The 22460-nt window shown below is 40.0% G+C and overlaps 1 protein-coding gene across 3 annotated transcripts; it reads right to left on the reverse strand.

Annotated features, from left to right (window-relative positions):
• Positions 1–1063: 1063 nt before the first annotated feature.
• On the reverse strand, positions 1064–19837 carry LOC136848260 (uncharacterized). 3 transcript variants are annotated; one of them, XM_067120646.1, is made up of 9 exons: positions 19224–19837; positions 14934–15086; positions 14251–14386; positions 13537–13664; positions 9223–9342; positions 6578–6742; positions 4151–4369; positions 3054–3215; positions 1064–1475 (listed from the first exon to the last, which is right to left on the reverse strand). In XM_067120646.1, the coding sequence occupies exons 1-8, from the start codon at positions 19495–19497 to the stop codon at positions 3097–3099; spliced, it is 1314 nt and encodes a 437-aa protein (XP_066976747.1). In that variant the 5' UTR covers positions 19498–19837; the 3' UTR covers positions 1064–1475; positions 3054–3096. The 3 variants fall into 3 exon arrangements, with proteins under 3 accessions (XP_066976747.1, XP_066976745.1, XP_066976746.1); XM_067120644.1 differs by having other exon boundaries at positions 14934–15110; positions 19224–19806; XM_067120645.1 differs by lacking the exon at positions 3054–3215 and having other exon boundaries at positions 1217–1475; positions 14934–15110; positions 19224–19631.
• Positions 19838–22460: the final 2623 nt, after the last annotated feature.

The following is a 22460-nucleotide window of genomic DNA, read 5'->3' on the forward strand; positions in this document are numbered from 1 at the left end:
TCCGATTCCACAAAACTTGTTAATCCTCATGATGATTATTCATCTACATACATTCCACTGTTACTTTCGTACACACAAAAAAGTGTACTGTAATTTAAAATCACTGGAGAGAGAGAGAGAGAGAGAGAGAGAGAGAGAGAGAGAGAGAGAGAGAGAGAGAGAGAGAGAGAGAGAGAGAGAGAGAGAGAGAGAGAGAGAATTAAATACTTTAGACAAAACTAAGCTCCGTGTTGGCTTGTTTGCATAAATAAAAACAGGCAATACATTTGTTTGGATGTCGCAATAATCCTTAATGCAGGTGTTTGCCGAAAACAGGGCCAAAGCTCCTTACGCTCTACCTAAATCGACGGCCTCGACCGTGGGTGAACCGAACACTAACACCGTGTATGAAACGCAGTGCAGGACGCGGAGGCGGGAGGCGAAAGAAGAAGAAGAAGAAGAAGAAGAGGAAGAGATTTCAAAGCGTGGGAAAAAATCCTTTTGATGGAAACTTGGAAAAACGGAACTATTTTGCAATAGCTTTGATTACACACCTGACACTCGTCGCATGACGGCGCATTCTCTCTGATGAAAGAATGCTGATGTGACATATTTTCAAATTTTGCTGTTTCAGCTACTGTTTCGAGGATAGATTATGAGTATTAACACAGACAGAAATATGCACAATAGGAGTTTCGTTTGATTGAATGCTTCCACGAATTGCATACATGTGAAAACAGAGAATGCTAAATGGATGTTAATAAAAAAAATTCATTTGAAAAAATACCATAGCACCAAGAGATATCTCATGTAGGTGTATAATAGTAGTCCACTAATTTTCACCTTACTAGGATGAGTAAGGTAGGTTTTTAGTTTCAAGATGTCTGTGCATGGTAATGCTGTTTAACTACAAACTGTCGAATTCTAAGCATACAAACAGTATTTTGCATATCAAACGTTACATATCAATTTCCCATACAACAATAAGTCTTTGCGAAAACATTTACTTAACACAATCTTTGACATTTCAAGTGATGCCTTCATGGTATTGATTAGCAGGATTAGAGGCAAAAAATAAAGTCAGTGAAGCTATACAATCTTTTTTAATCACAATGGACGATAACTTAAAATCCAGGGAAACTAAACTACACAGAAACAAAAGGAAAACATTAAGAAAAGACTCTTAAACTGATGTAAACACTGCATGTAGATGTCGAGGTGTAGTAGTAGTAGATATTATATGCCTTTGAAACGGCTCCCTTGCTCGTTCTATTTCTCCCGAAGACCGGGAAGGTGGGGATAAAGTTGAGTAGCATTAGTAGTAGTAGTAGCAGTAGTCGTACTAGTAGACGGGATTTGCCTTTGAAACGGCTCCACCTACGTACATGGCTGTTGGACATAGTTTAGGCAGAAGCCTCTGTTGCTGTTTTCCGTTGGGACAGAAGTTTCTTCTTTGTCATCAGTGTGGTATACCAACACGAAGGGCTTGACCTGACCTGTTAGGGAGGTAAAAATGATGGATGGTTTCTTAGATGTGGTGGTCACTTACTTAATGGTAGAGGAAATGGAATACTGTGCATGAAATGTAAAATTTATAAAAGAACTTTGAGCGGTCAACTGTATTGTGACAGTTCACTTTAAAATACACTGCTGATGGAGTTGGGGGAATATATGACACTTAAAATTCATGAAAGAATTTTAGGTCATCGTTCGTTATATAACAGTTGTTGAAAATATACTGTATTATCTAAGAAAGACTATTTAAGGGGTTCCAAAGTTAAAAGGTCCCATGAAGTATAAATGTCGCCTGGTTTCGGGGGTTTCCTAATCACAGGAATACACGACTACTTTGCTCATCATTTCAAAGCATTGACTGTCATCCTTTGGTTACTGTAGAAAAGTAAATTTAAGTGTAACTGTAGAGTGTTTTCAACTGAGTGTATACGTGCCGATCTGGGAAATTTGAGATGTAACCATCTGCTATATAACTTATGTCTGTCCATTGCAAAGTCTGAATTGTCTCCTGAAGGCATACGGGTAATATGATAAAGAAGAAGTCTACTTGTCTATCGCACAGTTACTTTCCCTTCCGGCCACCCACACATGCACACATACACATGCAGGCTCACACAAACATGCACACAAGACTCAAATCCCATGCAGGCACACTGCAATGGCAGCTCACTCCTCTCCGCTTCTTAAGTCTCACAACTCATGCAGAGAGTGTGCCATGCACATGTCATAACCTGCAGGGAATGAAACTCGGGTATTACACTGTCCATGGGAGATAGAAGTCACAGTTAATGGTCTGCAAAAACGAAGTAGCTGATAAACCACAGAGATTACAGTCGTGGGATGCATTCTGTCAAAGTGACTTGCTCAGGAGAGTCATACAGTCTTACCAGATATCCGTCAATGTCCTGGAGCGAGTCTGCAAAGTAGTAGTAGTAGTAGGCGGGATTTGCCTTCGAAACGGCTCCCTTGCTCGTTTTATTCCTCCTTCTAAGAGTAATGATCAGGAAATAATGATGAATAGTTAATAAAATAAGGAGCAAAGAAGTCAGATGTCAAAATGACCTCATGGCTCTACATGATATCAGAGGGAAATTGAAATTGTGACGAAAGTTTTCGGAGAGAAGGCTAAGATGGAGGACAAGACATAGCAGGTAGTGCATTAGTGCATAAAAATATATATATAATAAAAAATCTTCTTCACTGTGGAAAGATTTGGTCAAATTTGAGAGGGGAGTCAAAATATCAAGTTCTTTTTTATATCAATGACATAGGTTCAGTTTTTGCTTGTATTGACAAACTCAGGTGATCCTGAATATTATCAACACAAGGTGACTGGACCCTCTCAGAAAAGATAAGTAGTCAATAAGAACCAAACTGACAAAAGATAAATTTCAGTCAGGAATCTTCCTCGTGAATTTTTAGTTGAAAACAAATCAAAAGCTACCCTTTACAAAAGCAGACGAAAGCATTAGCAAGGACAAGAGAACAGTACAGGTAGACTTGACGGTTCCTCTCTTGATTAAAAACGGTGCAGGTGGATTATTGAGGCATGTGCACACCTTAGAAGCATTTGAAGTTCAGGAAGGCGACAAGAATGTTGAACTAAACACACGGCTGTTGGACATAGTCCAGGCAGAATCCCCTGTTGCCGCTTTCAGCTGGGACAGAGCTATCTTCCTTGTCGTCTGTGTGATACACCAATGTAAAAGGCTTTACCTGACCTGTTAAGGAAGTAGAATTTAATGGACGGTTCCTGTTAGACAGAGGTGGCTGATTTGCGGACAGCGAAAAAAGGGATAAAAAGGGGACTGTGTGAAATGGAGAATTTAGAAGAGACGGTGTAGGTTACTTTTCAAGGATTCATTTAGAAATATGCCTTAAAGATATGATTTAGAGATACATCTACCCCTTTCAGGTGAACAAACTACATTTGCAAAGATAGATTGCAGAATTAATAAAGAGGTAAGGACTGATTCTATGACGCTAAGCTGTTTATAAAAGAGATCAGAAGTATAATGCCAAGAAATACAAATATCAGGTTATTAAAGAGCGAATGATCCGTACATTTAAGGGCCATAAATAAAATTCTGGAAGTGACGTCCAAAAGTAAATAACAGACAAAAAATGAATTTAAGTAAATGGAAGCGTTAATTTGAAAAATGTATAGAAATTAGAATGCCACAAAATAGTGTACACAAACGGAAACGGCCGCAGAGAACTGTACAGTAGCACATTCATACAAAGTTAAAGCACATTCATACAAAGTTAAATACTTCAGATGAAAGCAGCAAGCATTCTGTATGTACCCAATCACATGTCTTCTTCTCAGCCTGATCCCTAGTCGGGGTTAATGTTTTTAAATTATGGTAAGAAGATTAGTTTTCCTCCTCCTGCAGCCTGTTGACGCCAGTCACCTCTACACTTTCCTGTTATAAGACTTCCCTTCTCTGCTCCATCTTTCGCTTGACCAAGCATTCATAAACATACGCTCGTTGAACATCTGCTTCCCTTTGCGTTACACTCATCTTTCGCCGTCCATCAAGTAACCCACGTTCTTTTTAGATTATGTTATGTTTGTTATCCCTTCTGCATGGTTTGGACATGCAACGGGAATGGGAGACTAGGAGCCATTCCGCATCACGGATCGCGAACTTACTGTAAACGATGGCATTGCCGGCGGTAGTAGATTCAATGACGTTGAAGCTGTCGCCGCAGAGTCGTTCCTGGCAGCTGGAAAATGGCTTCTGGCTGTTGGCAGACACGCACGGGATCAAGAGCCAGTCGAAGGGGCAGCTGGTGGCGCCCACTTTGCTTCCCACTCTCACTCCGCTGGTCGTTCTTCCGCTCAGGGTGAACGACTGCGACTGAGTGTTCACTGGGTGGAAGGGAAGGCGGTTTTACAACAAAAACAACAACTATGATAATAAAAATGATAATAATAAGAGTAAAGTGTGATGTTTGCATGGACAAAGAACGCGGGGAAGAACCTCGAATTCAAACGGACAAGAACCACCTCGAGTTCAAAAAAGAGTTTTTGAATTCAAAACCTGTTTTACAGGAGCGACAAGACACATCCGAACGTGACGACATCTCAAGAAATGGCCTCTAGTAATTATCCAGTGGGGTTCTTTATTGTCAAAAAAGATTCCGCAGGAGAGAAGAGGGATCCAGCTGACACACAAGCTTCCGGATTTGTACCCTCCCCTTCCCCCTCCCCCCACTTCAGTAACTGCTGTCTCATCATCAAATCACTCGGGCGACGGGAAATAATTGAATTTTCCTTTCCCCATCCCAGACGGGACGAGGGAGAGGACACGAGGACACTAGCTACTCTGCGGCTGCTTGCCGTCGGAATCGGGTGAAGGCTGCGGCCATGATAATAAAGGCGATAATGAGGAGGAGGAATGGCGGGAGGGGAAAGGGAGGGAAAGGGGGAGGGGGAGTGAGTTGGAAGGGGAGGATGTAAGGGGAGGAGGGGAAGGTGGAAGGGAGAGGAAAGGGGAAGATGGGAGGGGAGTTGGAAGGGAGGATGGGTGGGGAAAAGGGAAGGTGGAAGGGGAGGGAAAGGGAGGGGAAAGGGGAGGGAAAGGGAAAGGGAGGAGGGAAGGGGAGGAAAAAAGGTGGAAGGGGAGGGAAGGGGGAGGAAAAGGGAGGGGAAAGGGGGAGGAGGAGAGGGAAGGGAAGGGGAAAACTGAAGGTGAAAGGGAGAAGGTGGAAGGGGGGAGGGGAAAGGTGAAGGTGGAAGGGGAAGGGGGTAGGGGACGGGGAAGGAAAGAGGATTGGAAGGAGAAGGGGAGTGAAAAGGGAGGGGGAAGAGGTAGAAGAAGGATAAGGGGAAAAGTAAGGGAAAGGGTAGGGGGAGGAGAAGGGAGGCATTCTCACCCCCTTCCAGTCGGGCCACCGTCCCTCCTTCCACATTCAATCAGGGCTCAGGAATTCGCTTGGGAGTAATTGATTGATTTGATACGTACAACTGGAGTTGCAATCGGCAAGGTCAGCTAAGCCGAATATCGTTTTATTGGCAACATTTTGTATCAAGGAAAACGGACACAATTTCAGCAAAATAGATACATTCAAATGTTCCTACAAATACTTTCACAACTTATAAACCATCTGTGTATATATACATATATATATTATAAAATTACTTCATAAAAACATGACATTATATATCAAGAATATTTCAAGAAGAAGACAAACTTTTTTAAAAATTTAATAAGATCATTCAATGTATGAGCTGAATTTTCCCTGGGAATTCCGGAAAGAGGGTAATTACCCTCCTCATCCCAGCACTCGGAGAAAAATCTTACTCTGAGGTCCAGCAAAACCTATGCAATTAGACAGATCATGACATAACCACTGGGCTTAAACAGCTGATTTGGGTATTTCCATAATAACTCTTGTTTACTGACAATTAAGGCTCTCCAGTGTAGATTTGCCAAACACAATTTTTCTTCTAATACCGGGTAAAAATTAATTTATCATCCATGACGACTTATTACAGTCACTCCAAGACCTGAGTTGTCTCCTAAATGGAATTTGGAAACCATTAATTTTTGGTTTGTGGTGCATTTTTTAAAGCCAGCCATTAAAAATAGCTGGAAACAGCGGATTGGTTTAACAAGCGTTCCAAGATGATGTTGAAGATTAAATAATTTTATTTCCAAAGTTTTATTTCATTTTGAGTTATCGAGGTAAATTGTTCTCAACACTACAGATCTATTATATATATATATATATATATATATATATATATATATATATATATATATATATATATATATATATATATATATATATATATAATGTATATGTTTGTGTGTGCGTGCGCATTCCAACTCAACATCATGTCATACGAAGTCTATTAAATATTCTTTCATATGCAGTTGTACGAATACGGCATTCAACGCAATACTTCATATTAACCATAAAACCATTAAGAAATACCTCTTTCTACGCCGAGTCAAAAGCCTCGGATAACTGAACGAACATCAACAAATTCTGGTTATCACCAGAAATAAATGGAAACGCCACTTACATCCACATAGTACTACATAACAAGTCCTCTACAGCAAGCACATACCAGCGTCAGCACAAGCAGCGTACTGGATCCCACAGAAGTTCTTCTCTGTCCTGATGCAGATGCTGTAGTCTTGGTTCGACAGCTGAAGACCAGAAGTCAAGTCGAAATTGTAGGATTTGATTTGACCAGACACGCCCTGGAACCACTGCAGGCAGTTCGTGGGAGCTGAAACGAAAAGAGAGATTCAGAAAGCTCTGTGGAGGTGCCATGGCTGTGGTCAAGGTGTGACGGTGGGCGAACAGGCGCGCACACACACACACACACACACACACTATGCGCAGTCAAGCTCAAGTGGCACATAAGTGTTATTAAAATTAAATATTCTTCCTTTTAGTCAAAGCTACTACAAAGCGACGCTTGTTTTTACAAAGGAAATACATATACTTAAGTGTGTCATGTGTTGTAATTTGTGATATTCCTTTCATTCGACCAGAAAACCCTACATCAAAGACTAGACACCAGGAAGGTAAAAAAAATATTAGGGTTACAAAACCGTGTGCTCAAGGTGTTTTATGTGAAAACCTTTTCAAAATAAATGTTTGCATTACAGCACGATTCCAACTCGCATTTACCAATGCTCGCCTATTTTTAATCAGTAATCATAGATACAACAGCATGTGATTACGGGGAATTATTACAATGACGGAAAAAAACAACATACTGAAACTTACAACAGTTGTTACTCATCAACTCACGATTGTGGCAAATGAGACAATGAGAAAGTATCAAGAGAGAGAGAGAGAGAGAGAGAGAGAGAGAGAGAGAGAGAGAGAGAGAGAGAGAGAGAGAGCGTGTCAGCGGATATGCCGCTGATGACGCTACGAATTCAAACGGTTGATTATATTTATCTACCCAATTACCCAGCCGACCAACCAAATATTCAGCTTGGAAGCCTATAGGAGTCGTTGATCCGCTGCATATGGTATGAGTTATTGAATTGCAGATTCGGAGTTGGAGGAGAGACGCGCACAAACGCCCGAGAGCTACTGTGGCCGGGATTATACATGAAAATGAAATCTCCTCGTCTGGGCGACAAGCGAGTGAGAATTCTGAAGTACTTGTCGTCGAGGGCTGTCGGAATAGTGACCACTGGTGGACTGAAGTCACTGAACTTACTTGCGACGCTGCTTGTGGTTTGCAGATTGTCATTTTTCTTTGCAGTCCTTCCTTGTTTATTAAATTGTAAGTAGAGATATGGTACTTATGGTTACTTGTGGACGGCGGCATTGTCTGTAAATAAGGGTAATTCCTAAACCTGGCGGAGGAAAAGTATAGGCAAGTTGTAAACAGCTTTGAATGGCTACCATCCAAACTGTCGAGAGCATCGAGAATTGCAAAAGGGGAAGAGGTCAAGAGGGCGAAATTCAATAAAGTCGAATGACTGAATCCCTTTCAAAGAGGGCTGGCCTGGACATGGCGGGCATTTCATCCGGTAAGGAATTGTTGCATCACCTTAGGTCTACTTCCAAGAGGAGTTTCGTGTAATATGCGAGTACATTTCTCTGTGAAAATTCTTATCTTTTGGGTGTTTTCCACTTATTATTCATGTTTAACTGTGGGGAATTTTAAAATGAAATGCAAAACAACCTGTGGGTAATTTTCAAATGATTTTACATGTAACCTGTGGGTAATTTTTAAATTTTTCATGTAATCTGTGGGTAATTTTCAAATGATTTTACATGTAACCGGTGGGTAATTTTAAACGATTTTTCAAGTAACCTGTGGGCAAATTTTAAATAATTTTGCAAATAACTCGTGGGAAATTTTTAAGCGATTTTTTTATGTAACCTTTGAGTAGTTTTAAAATGATTTTTCAAGTAACCTGTGACTGACATTAAATGGTATTTCACGTAATCTATGAGGTGATTTCTAAACAATACTACATAAAACTATAAAGTATTTCATGAAACCTGCGATAATATTTATAAACAAGACTCAAGAGCTCAGCTTAGTGCATATTTCTCAGTAATATTTCACGTAATGTACTGCTTAAGCATATATCTACTTTCTCCCAAATCTCTGATGTGTCATACAACTTGCAAGTAAATTTTAGAAACATCTATGTAAATAATACATTGGAATACGCATTAAATTTTTAAATGACATATGATTTGAAATTTAGTCATATTTCTTAACATCACATAACTTAAACAGCGATGTTTTATTGCAAGTTCGTGCAACGTACGAAAGTATTCCTCACACACGCATGAAGGAAAGCGTAAAATTATATTTCATGTAACTTGGCATAGTATTAAACAAATTTCTCATGAACTTCGTGTCCATTTTTTACATGACTTGCATTTTTACCCAAATGATATTCTGAGAGCGAGGAATCCACAAGGAATGAAGAAACTGAATGGGGCATTCCCGCAAAAGGTTGCATGATTTTTTTTTTTCATCGGACCGATATCTAATAAAATAAGCAGCACAGGGACAAATGCTATATTATCTTTAGGAAATATTTTAACTTTCAGCAAAATAATTATTCCTCCCAATTTTACATATAATAAAAATTTCATAGTTAAAGAATACAATTACGTACGTGTCACTAAAGCGATTAGTGCCACTTATGGAGAATGGCATAGGCCTATACCTGCAATACTGCGGCCCACCACAGTAATATACCTAAAAAGAAACACCTTTACCTGTGTAATCTGAGTTGCACGGAATCTGCGTCACTTTGATCTTCCACCTCCTATCGAAGGAAGGCCCCATGGTGACGACTGTGAGAACCAGGGGCAAGGTGTTCCCTATGTCCACGTACACTGAAAAATGATGAAAAAGGAAATTATTTATACTGAAGTATCCCCTTTCGCCATTTCATAGAAAACGGAACATCGTGAGGTTTTATCTTTGCCGTAACTGACTGCGTTACATCTTTTATCATTTATAATTTATATTCTGGGGGCGCTAGCGTTCTCACGTACGTGTTTTTGCGTGGATATACGTCCGTACGTACCAGCCAAGGACAATATGCGTAATTACCTTCAGCGATTACGCGGCCTTATTACGAAAACTTCAAGGAAAAGTATGCCCCAATTAGCAATTTTCCTTCGGCGATAAGAAAAGCCGCTGCAATGCGAATGAGGGCGAGTTATTCTTACCCAGATTTGGGAACGTGATTTCTTTGGATTATGCAAAGCGGCTAATTGGAGATGTTTATCTTGAATTACTAATTCGAAGAGCGATTCCTAATGGTTTGAGATGGGAGGTGGGGGGATGGGGATTGTGGGTTAGTTGCTTGGTGGGGGATGGGGGGTATTGGCTGTTACCGGCAGTGGGAGACTGAACTTATAAGATTAGTCCACACGTTTATATATTAAAGAATGGTTTGGATAAATATCATTCTTTGCAAAGAATGCCAAAGAACCAGAACCCTATGAAAATTAATAAAATGAAAAAAAGGATAGAATATTTACGAGAGAAACTCTCTATTGCGAATAAAATATTCTAAAGTTTTCTCACATTTTTAGTATAAAATATCAAGCTGGTTTCCGAGAAATGTTTGACGAGGGACAGAGTGAGGGAAGAGTGTATAAGGCAAGAGTGAGACCAGCTTCGATGCATGGAGCACAAACATGGCCGCTAAAAAGAGTGCAAGAGAAGAAATTGGATGCGGTACAGATGAAAATGCTCAGGTGGATGTGTGGGGTAACAAAATTGGACAGGATCAAAAACGAAAGAATAAGAGGGACCACTGAAGTCGTAGAACTATTAAAGGCGGCCCAGGAAAGAAGACTGCAGTGGTGTGCGCCTGTGACGAGAAGGGACGAGACATATGTAAGGAGGAGAGTGATGCAGATGGTGGGAGAGCAACAGGAAGACCGAAGAAGCTAAGAAGGTGGATGGATGTAGTTAGAGAAGACGATGTGTTTGACCAGGCCAGGCGGAGGAGGAACGCTGTCAGAAACATCGACCCCACACAGAAGTGGGAAAAGATGCAGAGAAAGAAGTTTTGGCGAGGGACACACTCCTTCCCCTACAGATTTGGTAGGCTGGCCCAATTCCCGTCATCAACCTATTACGAACGACTTTCCCCCAGAAGAAAGTTTCACTTTCTCCGTTAACAGAAAGAGACAATGACCACGATCTCTTTCAAGCAGAACAATCGTTTCCAACATTAGCAATTATTATTATTATGTTTCTTTTTTTTACGCTAAGGGGTCATAATGTTCCGTATCTAAAAATGGTCTAAATTATTTCAAGTAACTAAATTGACGAGGAAAGTGTCCCTATTTGAGAAGGGCGATTCAGTAACGCAATGGGAGAGAAACGGAATAAAAGATTTCATTGCTAAATTGAGAGAGAGAGAGAGAGAGAGAGAGAGAGAGAGAGAGAGAGAGAGAGAGAGAGAGAGAGATTTCTTAAACTACGCTTTGGTGGACAGAATGCATTATCACATATGAGTAAGAGAGAGAGAGAGAGAGAGAGAGAGAGAGAGAGAGAGAGAGAGAGAGAGAGAGAGAGAGAGAGAATTTCTTAAACTGCGCTTTGGTGGACAAAATGTATTATCACACATGAGTAAGAGAGAGAGAGAGAGAGAGAGAGAGAGAGAGAGAGAGAGAGAGAGAGAGAGAGAGAGAGCTATAGTATTCCGAGCACAGAAGATGCCCGCTAATGTCCCCAAAGAAGCATGACTCGGAAAAATACATTACGGGCCAAGGCTTTCAGGAGATGACGAGAGAGAGAGAGAGAGAGAGAGAGAGAGAGAGAGAGAGAGAGAAAGGAGGCCGTCTGGTCTTTCTGTTCGAGTTTTTTCTTTCGTGAGATTTAGAACAAAAGAAAAAGATTGTAATGTACAAGACTTCAAGGAGAGGTTTTTTCTTCTTTACCCTTTAAACTATTTTCTCTTTTTAGTTTTCTGTAAAAGACAACTACTGTGCCGGCTTTGTCTGTCCGTCCGCACTTTTCTATGTCCGCACTTTTTTCTGTCCGCCCTCAGATCTTAAAGACTACTGAGGCTAGAGGGCTGCAAATTGGTATGTTGATCATCCACCCTCCAATCATCAAACATACCAAATTGCAGCCCTCTAGCCTCAGTAGTTTTTGTTTTATGTAAAGTTAACGTTAGCCATAATCGTGCTTCTGGCAACGATATAGTGTAGGCCACCATCGGCCCGTGGTTAAAGCTTCATGGGTCGCGGCTCATACAGCATTATACCAAGACCACCGAAAGATAGATCTATTTTCGGTGGCCTTGATTGTACGCTGTAGCGGCTGTACAGAAAACTCGATTGCGCCGAAGAGACTTCGGCGCATTTTCTCTCTCTTTTCTTTGAGTTTATGAAGTCTGGTCGGTTTTCGTATTGAACAACAAATTCCCTTTTTTAAAAGCATGTGCAATGGCATTTCTTCATTCTAGATTTCAAATCATTTGACAAATGACTTCAGAACAACTTTTAAGTGATATATATAATACATATATATATATATATATATATATATATATATATATATATATATATATATATATACTGTATATATATATATATATATATATATATATATATATATATATATATATATATATATATATATATGTGTGTGTGTGTGTGTGTGTGTGTGTGGTTTAGCACTACACCGGGCTCGCATTTGCGAGATCCTTGGTCTAATTTCAGCCTGCTGCCCACCACCAGCAGGCGAATATGTATGCCAAGATCAAGAAAAGGGTATGAGGCTAGCAACCGCATCTCTAAAGACTCTCTGAGGTCACACATTTGTAAACAGATCTCCTAAATTTCATGATAAGTTTAAAGTACAGGTTAATTTGCGGTAGGAACTACGTGGAATTGCTTTCAGCTGTAAGATAAAAAAAAAATCTAAGTGCAGGATATTATATGGGCCAGTGGTTCTTAACTTTTCATTACCACGCCCCCCCCCCCTAGGAGTTGGTCCTTCCCTCCATGCCCCGCTTGCACCTATGAGTGAAATCCCCCCGTGCCCCCAGATTTAAAGGAAAATGAAAAATAGAGAGAAAGAGAAGGGGTATTTTTATTATTTTGGGAATGAATTACCGTGATACTTGACGCTGCTTCTTAGCGACTCTTGTTAAGAGAATAACGAATATAATTAGAGAATTTTTAATTTTTGCCATGGGGCTCGCGCCGCCCCCACTTGGAAATTGCTGACGCCCCCAAGGGGGGCGCGACCCCCCAGGTTGAGAACCACTGATATAGGGTCTTTGTTATAGAAGGGGCTTTGATACTTATCAGAAGGGAGGACCCCCAAAAGTTTTCTGCAAAGTTGAGGTGCTACTGCATTGATCGATTAGTTAACGCAATCTGGCGTCGCAACTTTTAATGAGAGGCTGGTTGCTCAATTACTGAATCAGTAAAAACAAATGCCTCTCGTTTACGCCGAACCTTTGTTACGACAAACAATTTTTAGTCGGTCAAAAATACCGTTCCGTAAATTTTTTAGTTTTCTGTATAAGAAAACTATTGTGCCGGCTTTGTCTGTCCGTCCGCACGTTTTTCTGTCAGCCCTCAGATTTTAAAAACTACCGAGGCTAGAGGGCTGCAAATTGGTGTGTTGATCATCCACCCTCCAAGATTAAAGTTAGCCATAATCGTACTTCTGGCACCGATATAGGTACCAACAACACAGGCCACCACAGGACCGTGGCTGAGGCCACCATCGGACCGTGGCTGAGTTTCATGAGCCGCGGCTGAAAGTTTCATACAGCATTATACGCTGTACAGAAAACTCGATTGCGCCGAAGAAATTCCGGCGCATTTTTTACTTGTTTCTTTACGAAATGAAATATGGACAAAAATTAAATTTCTTACATACAGAAGCTACAGTTCACCGAGTATGAATATACTTACTTGCTATGTGTTATAATATAAAAATATTCATCAGAAAAATGATTAAAAGCATCTAGAACAAACTGGGTAAAACTAAAACATAACGGATAGAAGCACGAATCTCTAAAACAAGCAAAAAATAGAATAACTTACTGTGATTCCCGGTGTTGGTTCCACAAATGACGGGAACGGAAGTGCCGCCTGAGACGTAGAACCTGTCATTCAAGCACTGTTGGTCCTTGGAATCAGGAGGGGACAAAATGAAGGTATCGAAATCCAACCTGTTGCGTAAAGAAGAGGAGGAAGCAAGGTTCCAATATTATTTATCGAAGTGTGATTCTCTTGCAAATTGGCGGTTATTCTGGGGCAAATATTACAAGGGGCTTAACCGACTGGTAATTCTGTGAATGATGGGAAGATATTACACAGATCCTTACGTATTGAGAGCGAAATATCTTAAGGCAATTTTCATACAGTTCCTGAGATTAGGAGCAGGGGAGATAGCGCTTAGCAGAAGCTTTTCTGAAGACTGAGTAGACTGAGTTCGGCAATGCATTAGTTCGGGTGGCGGCGTTGTGCCTGCCACACGGTTTAAGCATCTTGGAAAAATGGCTGACAGTTAGCGTCTAACTACTACGCTAGGCATTGTAATCAGTTATAAGTTCCTGATGACATTCTCTTATAAAATTATATCCAAACGTTGGGATAAACACCGTTTTTCATCAGCAAGCGCGATTCAATGATAAAATGTACAAGTAATGATAAATTTCAAGGCAACAGATTAAACAACCGATATATAAGTCACGTAAATGAAACGATGAAACAAAGAGGCATGACAGACAGACAGACAAACGAACAGATAAATACCTCAACTGACAGACACTCGCATTCATCTTGTTGACCCTGAGCTGGCAGGAACTGGCACCGTTGAAAACCTTAGGGTAGCCGTCGTTGACAAAATAGGTGCAGTTCTGAGACGCCTCGCCTCCACACGTCTGCTGGACTGTTGGTGAGAGATATGCAATTTTTTTTTGTCTTCTTGAGTGTGTGTGTGTGTGTGTTTTTGTCATAAATATGGTTCTAGATTAAAACGTCATTTTAAGCTTATTTTTATTTTCTATGCAGATGGAAGCCACAGGTTGATTTTTGTTTTTGTTTTACTGTACGTTTTAATTGCAAGATTTCCACAAGACACCCTTACGACAAGAGGATGAGAAACTATTGGTTTTATTAAAACAGCTTTTCAAGTTATGGCAACCTCTTTGATAAGAAAATAATTGAAAAGTTACTCCAGCCTCTTTGATAAGTAGACAATTGAAAAGTTACAGCAGTCTCTTTGATAAGAAAACCGTTTAAACTGTCATGCCAATCTCTGACAAATAAACAGTTGAAAATGTTATTCCAACCTCTTTGATAAGTAGGCAATTTAAACTGTTATGCAGATCTCTTTGATAGCAAAGCACTTATACCAACACAGTGAACAAGCAATAAAATTGATGATAACGACTTCATATAGCTCTTGCAACCAAAATGAAATAAAGTGTACTCACAAACGCAACAAGTCCCGAGGCCCTGCTGACAAGTCCCCGAGGCAGACCCGCCGAGGTTCTTGCACTGGTTGGCACTGAAGCAAGTGCCATTACTCCCCCCGGTGGCACTGCAGGCCGTGTTGTCGATGGTTATCAGCGAAAAGAGAGGGAAGACTGGGGATATAGATATTTGAAAAACTACTAGGAGTCATCGTGGAAGTAGACAGCTTTTCTCGTTCGCGTGCCACGGTCTTCCGTCATGGCGGGAGTGATAGCTTTGCGAAATTTGACGAAAAATCCAAATAAATCGGATATTCTTTCAGTCTGGTTTTCAAAGGCGTGGGTGACATTATTAAGAGATTTGATGACGTTAGGTATAAATCGGTCTTCTAATGACTGTGGCAACATTTAGGTAGATCAAACTTTTTTCAGTTTTTTATTTTATTTGGGATTTAAAAATGTTTCAGTCAAATTTGTCAAACTTTTTGTGTTTGTTAAACCGAAAGATATTCATATTTGCCAGTAATATATATATATATATATATATATATATATATATATATATATATATATATATATATATATATGTATAGATATATAGATAAATCAAACATTTTTCAGCCTAGGTTTATTTGGGATTTAAAAATGTCTCAACAAATTTGTCAAACTTTTTTGTTTATTAAACTCTCAAAATATTCATATTTGCCAGTAATATATATATATATATATATGTATATATATATAAATATACTGTATACATATATATATATATATATATATATATATATATATATATATATATATATATATATATGACTTGAAAATGCACTGACATCATTCTAATTAGCAGTTTCAAAAATATAAACTAATAATACTCATGTAAAAGTAACTATAGGATTCGTAGGATGTACGAATGGAATGGAATATAAACTTTAGGCCAAACGCCAAGCACTGGGACCTATGAGGTCATTCAGCGCTGAAAAGGAAAATTGAGAGTAGAAAGGTATAACAGGAAAGCCTCGCAACTGCACCACGAAACAACTGATAGGAAAGGGTTGAGAAAAGAACGATGGAAGAAAGAGAATATGAACGGAGGCACAGTAAAAGGAATGAAAGGGGGAAGTGTTCAAGTAACTAGGGTGCGGAGGGACGCTGCAAAGAACCTTAAGTAATGCCTACAGTGCACCGCATGAGGTGCACTGACGGCACTAACCCCCTACGGGAATAAATAAATATATATATGTATATATATAGTATATACATACATACATAGTAATAAAATACTAAATCCACATTTATGTAAAGTACTGTATTTACAGATAATAAAATTAATTCCAGGAGCTTTCGAGAGCCTGCTCAGCTGAAGAAGGGAGCTGAGCAGGCTCTCGAAAGCTCCTGGAATTCATTTTATTATTTGTAAATACATTACTTTACATAAATGTCGATTTTGTATTTTATAAACATATTCACGGGATTGTGAAGAAGATTTGCATACATAGTAATGATATTCATTTAAAACTAACCGAAGGATTCGTAGGATACATCAACAAGCGAAGCAGGTTGGGAACCTGACACCCATCCTTTCTTTTGAGGAAACACATAGATCCCAGAAACTCCTTACCTCATTAGCGAACTGTACAAGGCAGAATGAAAATGCGGTACCTCCTAAAATAATTAATCTTCTCCTTCCTGCCAAAACTACCTTGTTCAGCGTACACTCAAAAGCGCCATTTGTCGAAACGCTAAGAGATAATACTTACTTTTAATTTTATTGTTGTTATTATTAATATATTATTCAGATGTGCCGTGTTCATATGAAATAAGCTCACCAAAGGGGCCAACGACTTGAAATTCAAACTTCCACAGAATATTATGGTAAAATTATATTATGGTAAAATCATTTGAAAGGAGTAACAAAAGTAATAGGAAATACATACAGAAGAGATCAGTTATTAGGAAAGGAGAAAATATACCAAATGGAATTAACAAATTATTAAGTAAACAGATAAATTTTTTTTTTTAGTAAATTATTAAAATACAAGGCGAATCGTTTCAATTGAAGTTCCAATTGCACATTCTCAGGGAGACCGCTGATTATAGCACAGAACGTACAGAAATATACACTCGAGTTTTATAGCGAGAGAAAACAAGCAGAGAGTAATACAAAATAACCATCACCCATAAATCACTACAATGCGACGTAATGACCGCCATTACACCATAGGGTTACCGAGTCAATCACATCTTTATGGATTGGTTTCGTAGCCACGAAATCTCGACTCGCGTAGTTTGATTTATGGTGAGAAGATAACGAGGCTCTCTCTCTCTCTCTCTCTCTCTCTCTCTCTCTCTCTCTCTATATATATATATATATATATATATATATATATATATACATATATATATATATAAATATATACAAATATTTACATATATAAAATTATATATATATATATATATATATATATATATATATATATATATATATATATATATATATATATATATTGTTCTTCTTTTGATATATGCATATACAGTAGGAATGTTAACGCGTTTGTGCACACCATAGTTTTACAAGGTGGTTGAGAAGGATAGAGAAATGAAATAATTCAGTATATATACTCTTCATGTAGTCATAATTATATATTCGTGGTATGAATTGTTTTCACATATTTAAGTACAAACAAATGCACAAACACGCACACACAATCACACGCATATCATATTTTATATATTAAATGACTGAATGCTTGTTAAGTAATAACTTTATATATATATATATATATATATATATATATATATATATATATATATATATATATATATATATATATATATATATATATATATATATATATATATATATATATATATATATATATAAGGTACTCTCACAATTCAAGAAACGAGAAGGACCCTTGAAGACAGACGTAGTCTTCCTGAGCATGAAGAGGTCAAAAAAGGTCAAAATAAATGACAAAGGACATGAAAAAAGGTCACGGACACATGGGGGCAAAACATCTGACAAGCGTCACAGTAAACGAGCCAAGTAATTAACATAGGGTCTTTGTTAAGGCACAAAATATGTCAGTCGCATTATGCAGTTAAAAATCCCCGACATGACGAGAAAAAGGGACGAGAAAAAGGGCGCACTGTCAGCGCTGTTTATGTTGTTATGGCTTTGCAGTACCCCTCGGCAACTGGTCCTCAAATAATGGAGACGACGGAATGGAGCAATGAGAGGAAAAGGAAGAGTAAGCGATGGTAATTATGAGAGAGCGAGAGCGACGGTTATTCTTTACTTTTTCCAGTTCTAGTCAAGGATTACGTCGAAGGTACTTAACGCCCCGAGGTTGCAACAGAAAATGTAAGGTTTATAACTTGGGAAAATAATTTTAGGCCTAGACGATCAGTCTCCTGAGGTTAGTGTCAAGAATATTAGTAGTATGACGTAAGGTAAGAATTATAGGCCTAAGCAATAGGGCTTCTTAGGTTAGAGTCAAGAATATAAATTGTATGACCTAGGATGGTAATTTTAGCCTATGCAACCAGTCTCCTTAAACTGCAGTCAAGAATATAAGTTGTAAGACCTAAGGTAAGATTATAGGTCTAGGTAAAAGGTCTCCTGAAGTTACAGCCAAGAATGAGCTTTACGAACTGGGCTATGAATTTTAGGCCTTGGCAACCAGTCTCCTGAGGCTACGGTTAAGAATATAAATTGTATGACAGATAACAAATCAAGGTCCTAGGCAACCAGTCTTTGAGGCTACAGTCAAGAATATACGTTTTATGACCTGGGATAAGAATGTTAGGTGTAGCTAAGTTGTATAACCTGATATAAGAATTTTAGGCTTAGGCAACCAGTCTCCTGAGGCTGCAATCAAGAATAGAAGTTGTATGACCTGATATAAGAATTTTAGGCTTAGGCAACCAGTCTCCTGAGGCTACAGTCAAGTAACTAAGTTGTATGGCTTAGGATAAGAATTTTAGGCCTAAGCAAGCAGCCTCTTGAGGATACAGCCAAGAATATAAGTTGTATGACTTACGATAAGAATTATAGGCCTAGGCAACAGGCCTCCTGAGGTTACAGTAATGAATGTAAGTTGTATGACCTGGAATAAGAATTTTAAGACTAGGCAATAGTCTCCTAAGGCTACAGTCAAGTATGTAAGTTGTATGACCTAGATAACAAATTCAGGTCCTAGGCAACCAGTCTTTGAGGCTACTGTCAAGAATATAAGTTGTATGATCTGGAATAAGAATCTCAGGCCTTGGCAACCAACATCCCGAGTCTGCAATCCAGATACTTACATCTCGAGTTGCGGTTTTCGGTGCCGCTGGCGAACTCCGTCGACAGGGAAGTGTTGCCATTCAAAGCGATTACATTCGGCGGCGACGTCACTAAGGAAGGCTGGGAGATGATCGGGGAGAGCCTGTGGTGGTCTGCAGGCACGTGGCCCTTCTTGGACCATCTCTCGAGGTAGTAGTCGGCGTTCCGAGTCGACCCGAGGTCGACGAAGGTCGATACGAAGAGGATTAACAACGGCAGTGTAATTAACCGGTTAAATCTCATCAGTTTATCCATTTTTAAGTCTATTTCCTTCAAGGGAGAAAGTTCAGATTGCACAAGTACTGAGAGTGTTTATTTCGAAGCTTCGAAATGCCATTTACTACAGGCTTTCGATGACGGAACGGTTGAAAAACAATACGTTTGACAAAAACAACAGAAAACGTCCCATTTCGATCAGTTAACAAACGTTTGCAAGCTAATCATACAATCACTGCTTTGCTTCAAAGACTCATCTACGCCTTCTTGCAAATTCTTTGAGCGGAAACCAGACCAAAGACTAACAAAAAGACTTTTTACTTTCAGTGGCCCTGTCAAAGTCCTGACAATGGCTCTCTACGGCGCTAAAACCAACTATGGGAGACGCATGCGCAGTCTGGTATATATATAACCTATAGGTTGTAATGCGCGAGCGCGCGTTTGGTAATCATTGCACGTTAGTGAAAGTTACCATGAAAGATGTTCGTGAACCCGCAAGAGAAAACGAAATCAAGGGCGGACCTATGGAGAGAGAGAGAGAGAGAGAGAGAGAGAGAGAGAGAGAGAGAGGCGCAAAAAAGGAAAGTCGAGTGATATAAATCGCCCCTTACGTTACAGAGTTGGTTTAGCTCGGGTAGTTAAACACGTTACGCCATGGATCACACTTACGTTGGCGATGGGGGGCGGGGAGGGGAGGAAGAGTTAATGGAGGCATATGGGAAGGGGGTTTCTATAGTTAATCATCTCCGCTTTGATGCACACTGATTCGCCTCGAAAATTGCACCGTATAAAACCGCGTGTAAAGCGAATGCGCGCGGTACGTACCGAAGCGATTTACCGAGTGTGTCCGCGTAGGGAAATAGCCTAGTTTGTTTTTACTGTCTGGTCGACTCATAAATCGACATCGGGTAAATAAGTAGAGGAGGTATTCACGGCCTATTTGTTGCCATTCCCCGGGAGATTCGACTGACAGGTCTGGTATAAAACGGTATTCCACAGCTGTTAGTCAACGAGTTTAGGCGCATAATGCCGATAACGAGAGAGAGAGAGAGAGAGAGAGAGAGAGAGAGAGAGTGAGAGAGAGAGATGCAGTCGATCACGACACCCGATGACTCCCCTAATTAGGTGACTGGCAGGTGTATAACAAGGTGACTTTTTGTTTTTTCTCTTTGCTTTTGGCAGTCTCATGGAATAAAGATTGGAATAATGCGCGCTTAATACACACACACACACACACACACACACACACACACACACACACACAGAGAGAGAGAGAGAGAGAGAGAGAGAGAGAGAGAGAGAGAGAGAGAGAGTGTGTCTCCAAAAGGAGGTGGTACTAAAGAAAAAACGTGATAAAAGCAACTGGCACATTCATTCTACAATTACCAAGTCGTGGAAGAACATACAGTGCAGAAAACTTCCACCGCTACGGCTGTTTCACACATTAGTATAAAATTAAAATAATTCTTGAAAAAAAAAGCAAATTAAACTCGAGAATAACAGCAACAACTGAATGGTTTCAACAGGTAGGGCAGGCACCAACGGAAAGGAAACCGTTCTTCAGTATAAAAACGTTTCAGGTCGTTTTTGCTTCTCTCTCTCTCTCTCTCTCTCTCTCTCTCTCTCTCTCTCTCTCTCTCTCCACACAATAAGAATTGTGAGCACCCATCTTTATACGCATTCTCATCCTTCCAGGAATGTTTTCAAGATGGCCTTTTCATCAACTTCTGCTCCTTTTCCTCATTTCTTTCCTTTTCCTGCATCCAGAACCTAAAGATGAGAGGGAGACATGGAGGGGGTAGTGGTTAGAAAGAAGGGTGGGGGGGGGTGGTGAGTGGCTAGCTAGATGGAAGGGTGAGTGAAGGAGGAGGGTTTGTCTTCATGGAGATCTGGTAGGGAGTTGGGTGAGGAGGTCGTCCACCATGAGAGCAGCTTCCGTGGCTTCTTTAGGACGGCACATCCTCTAGACTCAGGTGATGTTGTGTCCCAGCGTCCGGCCGCCCTTGGGCTTGTCCCGCAACGCGCCGGAACTCTGATGTCACAACCTCACAAAACAGCAACTGCATTTACTCAGCGAGAGAGAGAGAGAGAGAAAGCAAGGCATTGTACGCTGGTAGGTCCCTAAAAGCGGAGAGGGGTAGCATACCCACCCAGGATACTCACCCCACCCCCTACCAAAGTTTAGCTCTAGTGAGCAATGGTTTTTGGGGGCAACAAGTCTCCTCCCTACGTGCGTGGGCTGCTTTTAAGGCAGCGACAGGCACGAAAAAAAGAACCTCTCGAGGTCATGGTGAGCCCTGAGAGGCTTTCGAGTGTGAGAGACTCAATACTCGGAGGGGAAAATGCCCGGAGCAAGACCGCATGACCGGCCGCCTCTTTTCCTGGTGCCATCGCCCTGGGGCGGCTGTCCTTCCGACTTTTTGACTTGGGTAAGAATTGAAGGTAGTCTGAAGGTAACTCTTCCCCCACGATGTAACTTTGGAACTATAATACTGATTATGTCGTATTACTTGTATGCTAACATGAACTTACGCAAACAATAGAGAGAGAGAGAGAGAGAGAGAGAGAGAGAGAGAGAGAGAGAGAGAGAGAGAGAGAGAGAGCGGCCCTTTTCTTAAATGCATACGGTGAGTTTGCTTTAAGAGAAAATGCTGCATTCCCAAAAGCACACTTTTAGGGAGAAGAAAAACAATACAGCAATAAAAATTTGCACAAATCATAGACTAAGGAAATAAAAACGACTCTTACACCAACATGACCTTAACTTTCTTTAAACAAAACTGTAGTGAATACGGACTAAGAACATACAAAGCAGTCGATTCTTACAGCAAAACAACAAGCCAAGAACTAATGAGATTAACCAAATAAATAACAAATCGGAGTAAGATTAAAAAACGCAAATGTATGAACAGACAATGAATCATACTTTGGCTGTACAAGACAACGCTACAGTTTAGTAATGTAAGCGTTCGATCCTTCGTAAAACAGTCATAGCGCGTGCA

Source organism: Macrobrachium rosenbergii, chromosome 18 (assembly GCF_040412425.1).
Source record: "Macrobrachium rosenbergii isolate ZJJX-2024 chromosome 18, ASM4041242v1, whole genome shotgun sequence".
NCBI classification, from domain to species: Eukaryota; Metazoa; Arthropoda; class Malacostraca; order Decapoda; family Palaemonidae; genus Macrobrachium; species Macrobrachium rosenbergii.

Bases quoted from the DNA above. Each gene is read 5' to 3' on its own strand.
- LOC136848260 (XM_067120644.1), bottom strand. From the start codon at position 19,497: ATGGATAAACTGATGAGATTTAACCGGTTAATTACACTGCCGTTGTTA. The intron at 15,111-19,223 runs GTAAGTATCTGG...GACTCCTAGTAG, and splicing joins CGAAAACCGCAACTCGAGAT to TTTTTCAAATATCTATATCC. The intron at 13,665-14,250 runs GTATTTATCTGT...TTTACGCAACAG, and splicing joins GCGAGTGTCTGTCAGTTGAG to GTTGGATTTCGATACCTTCA.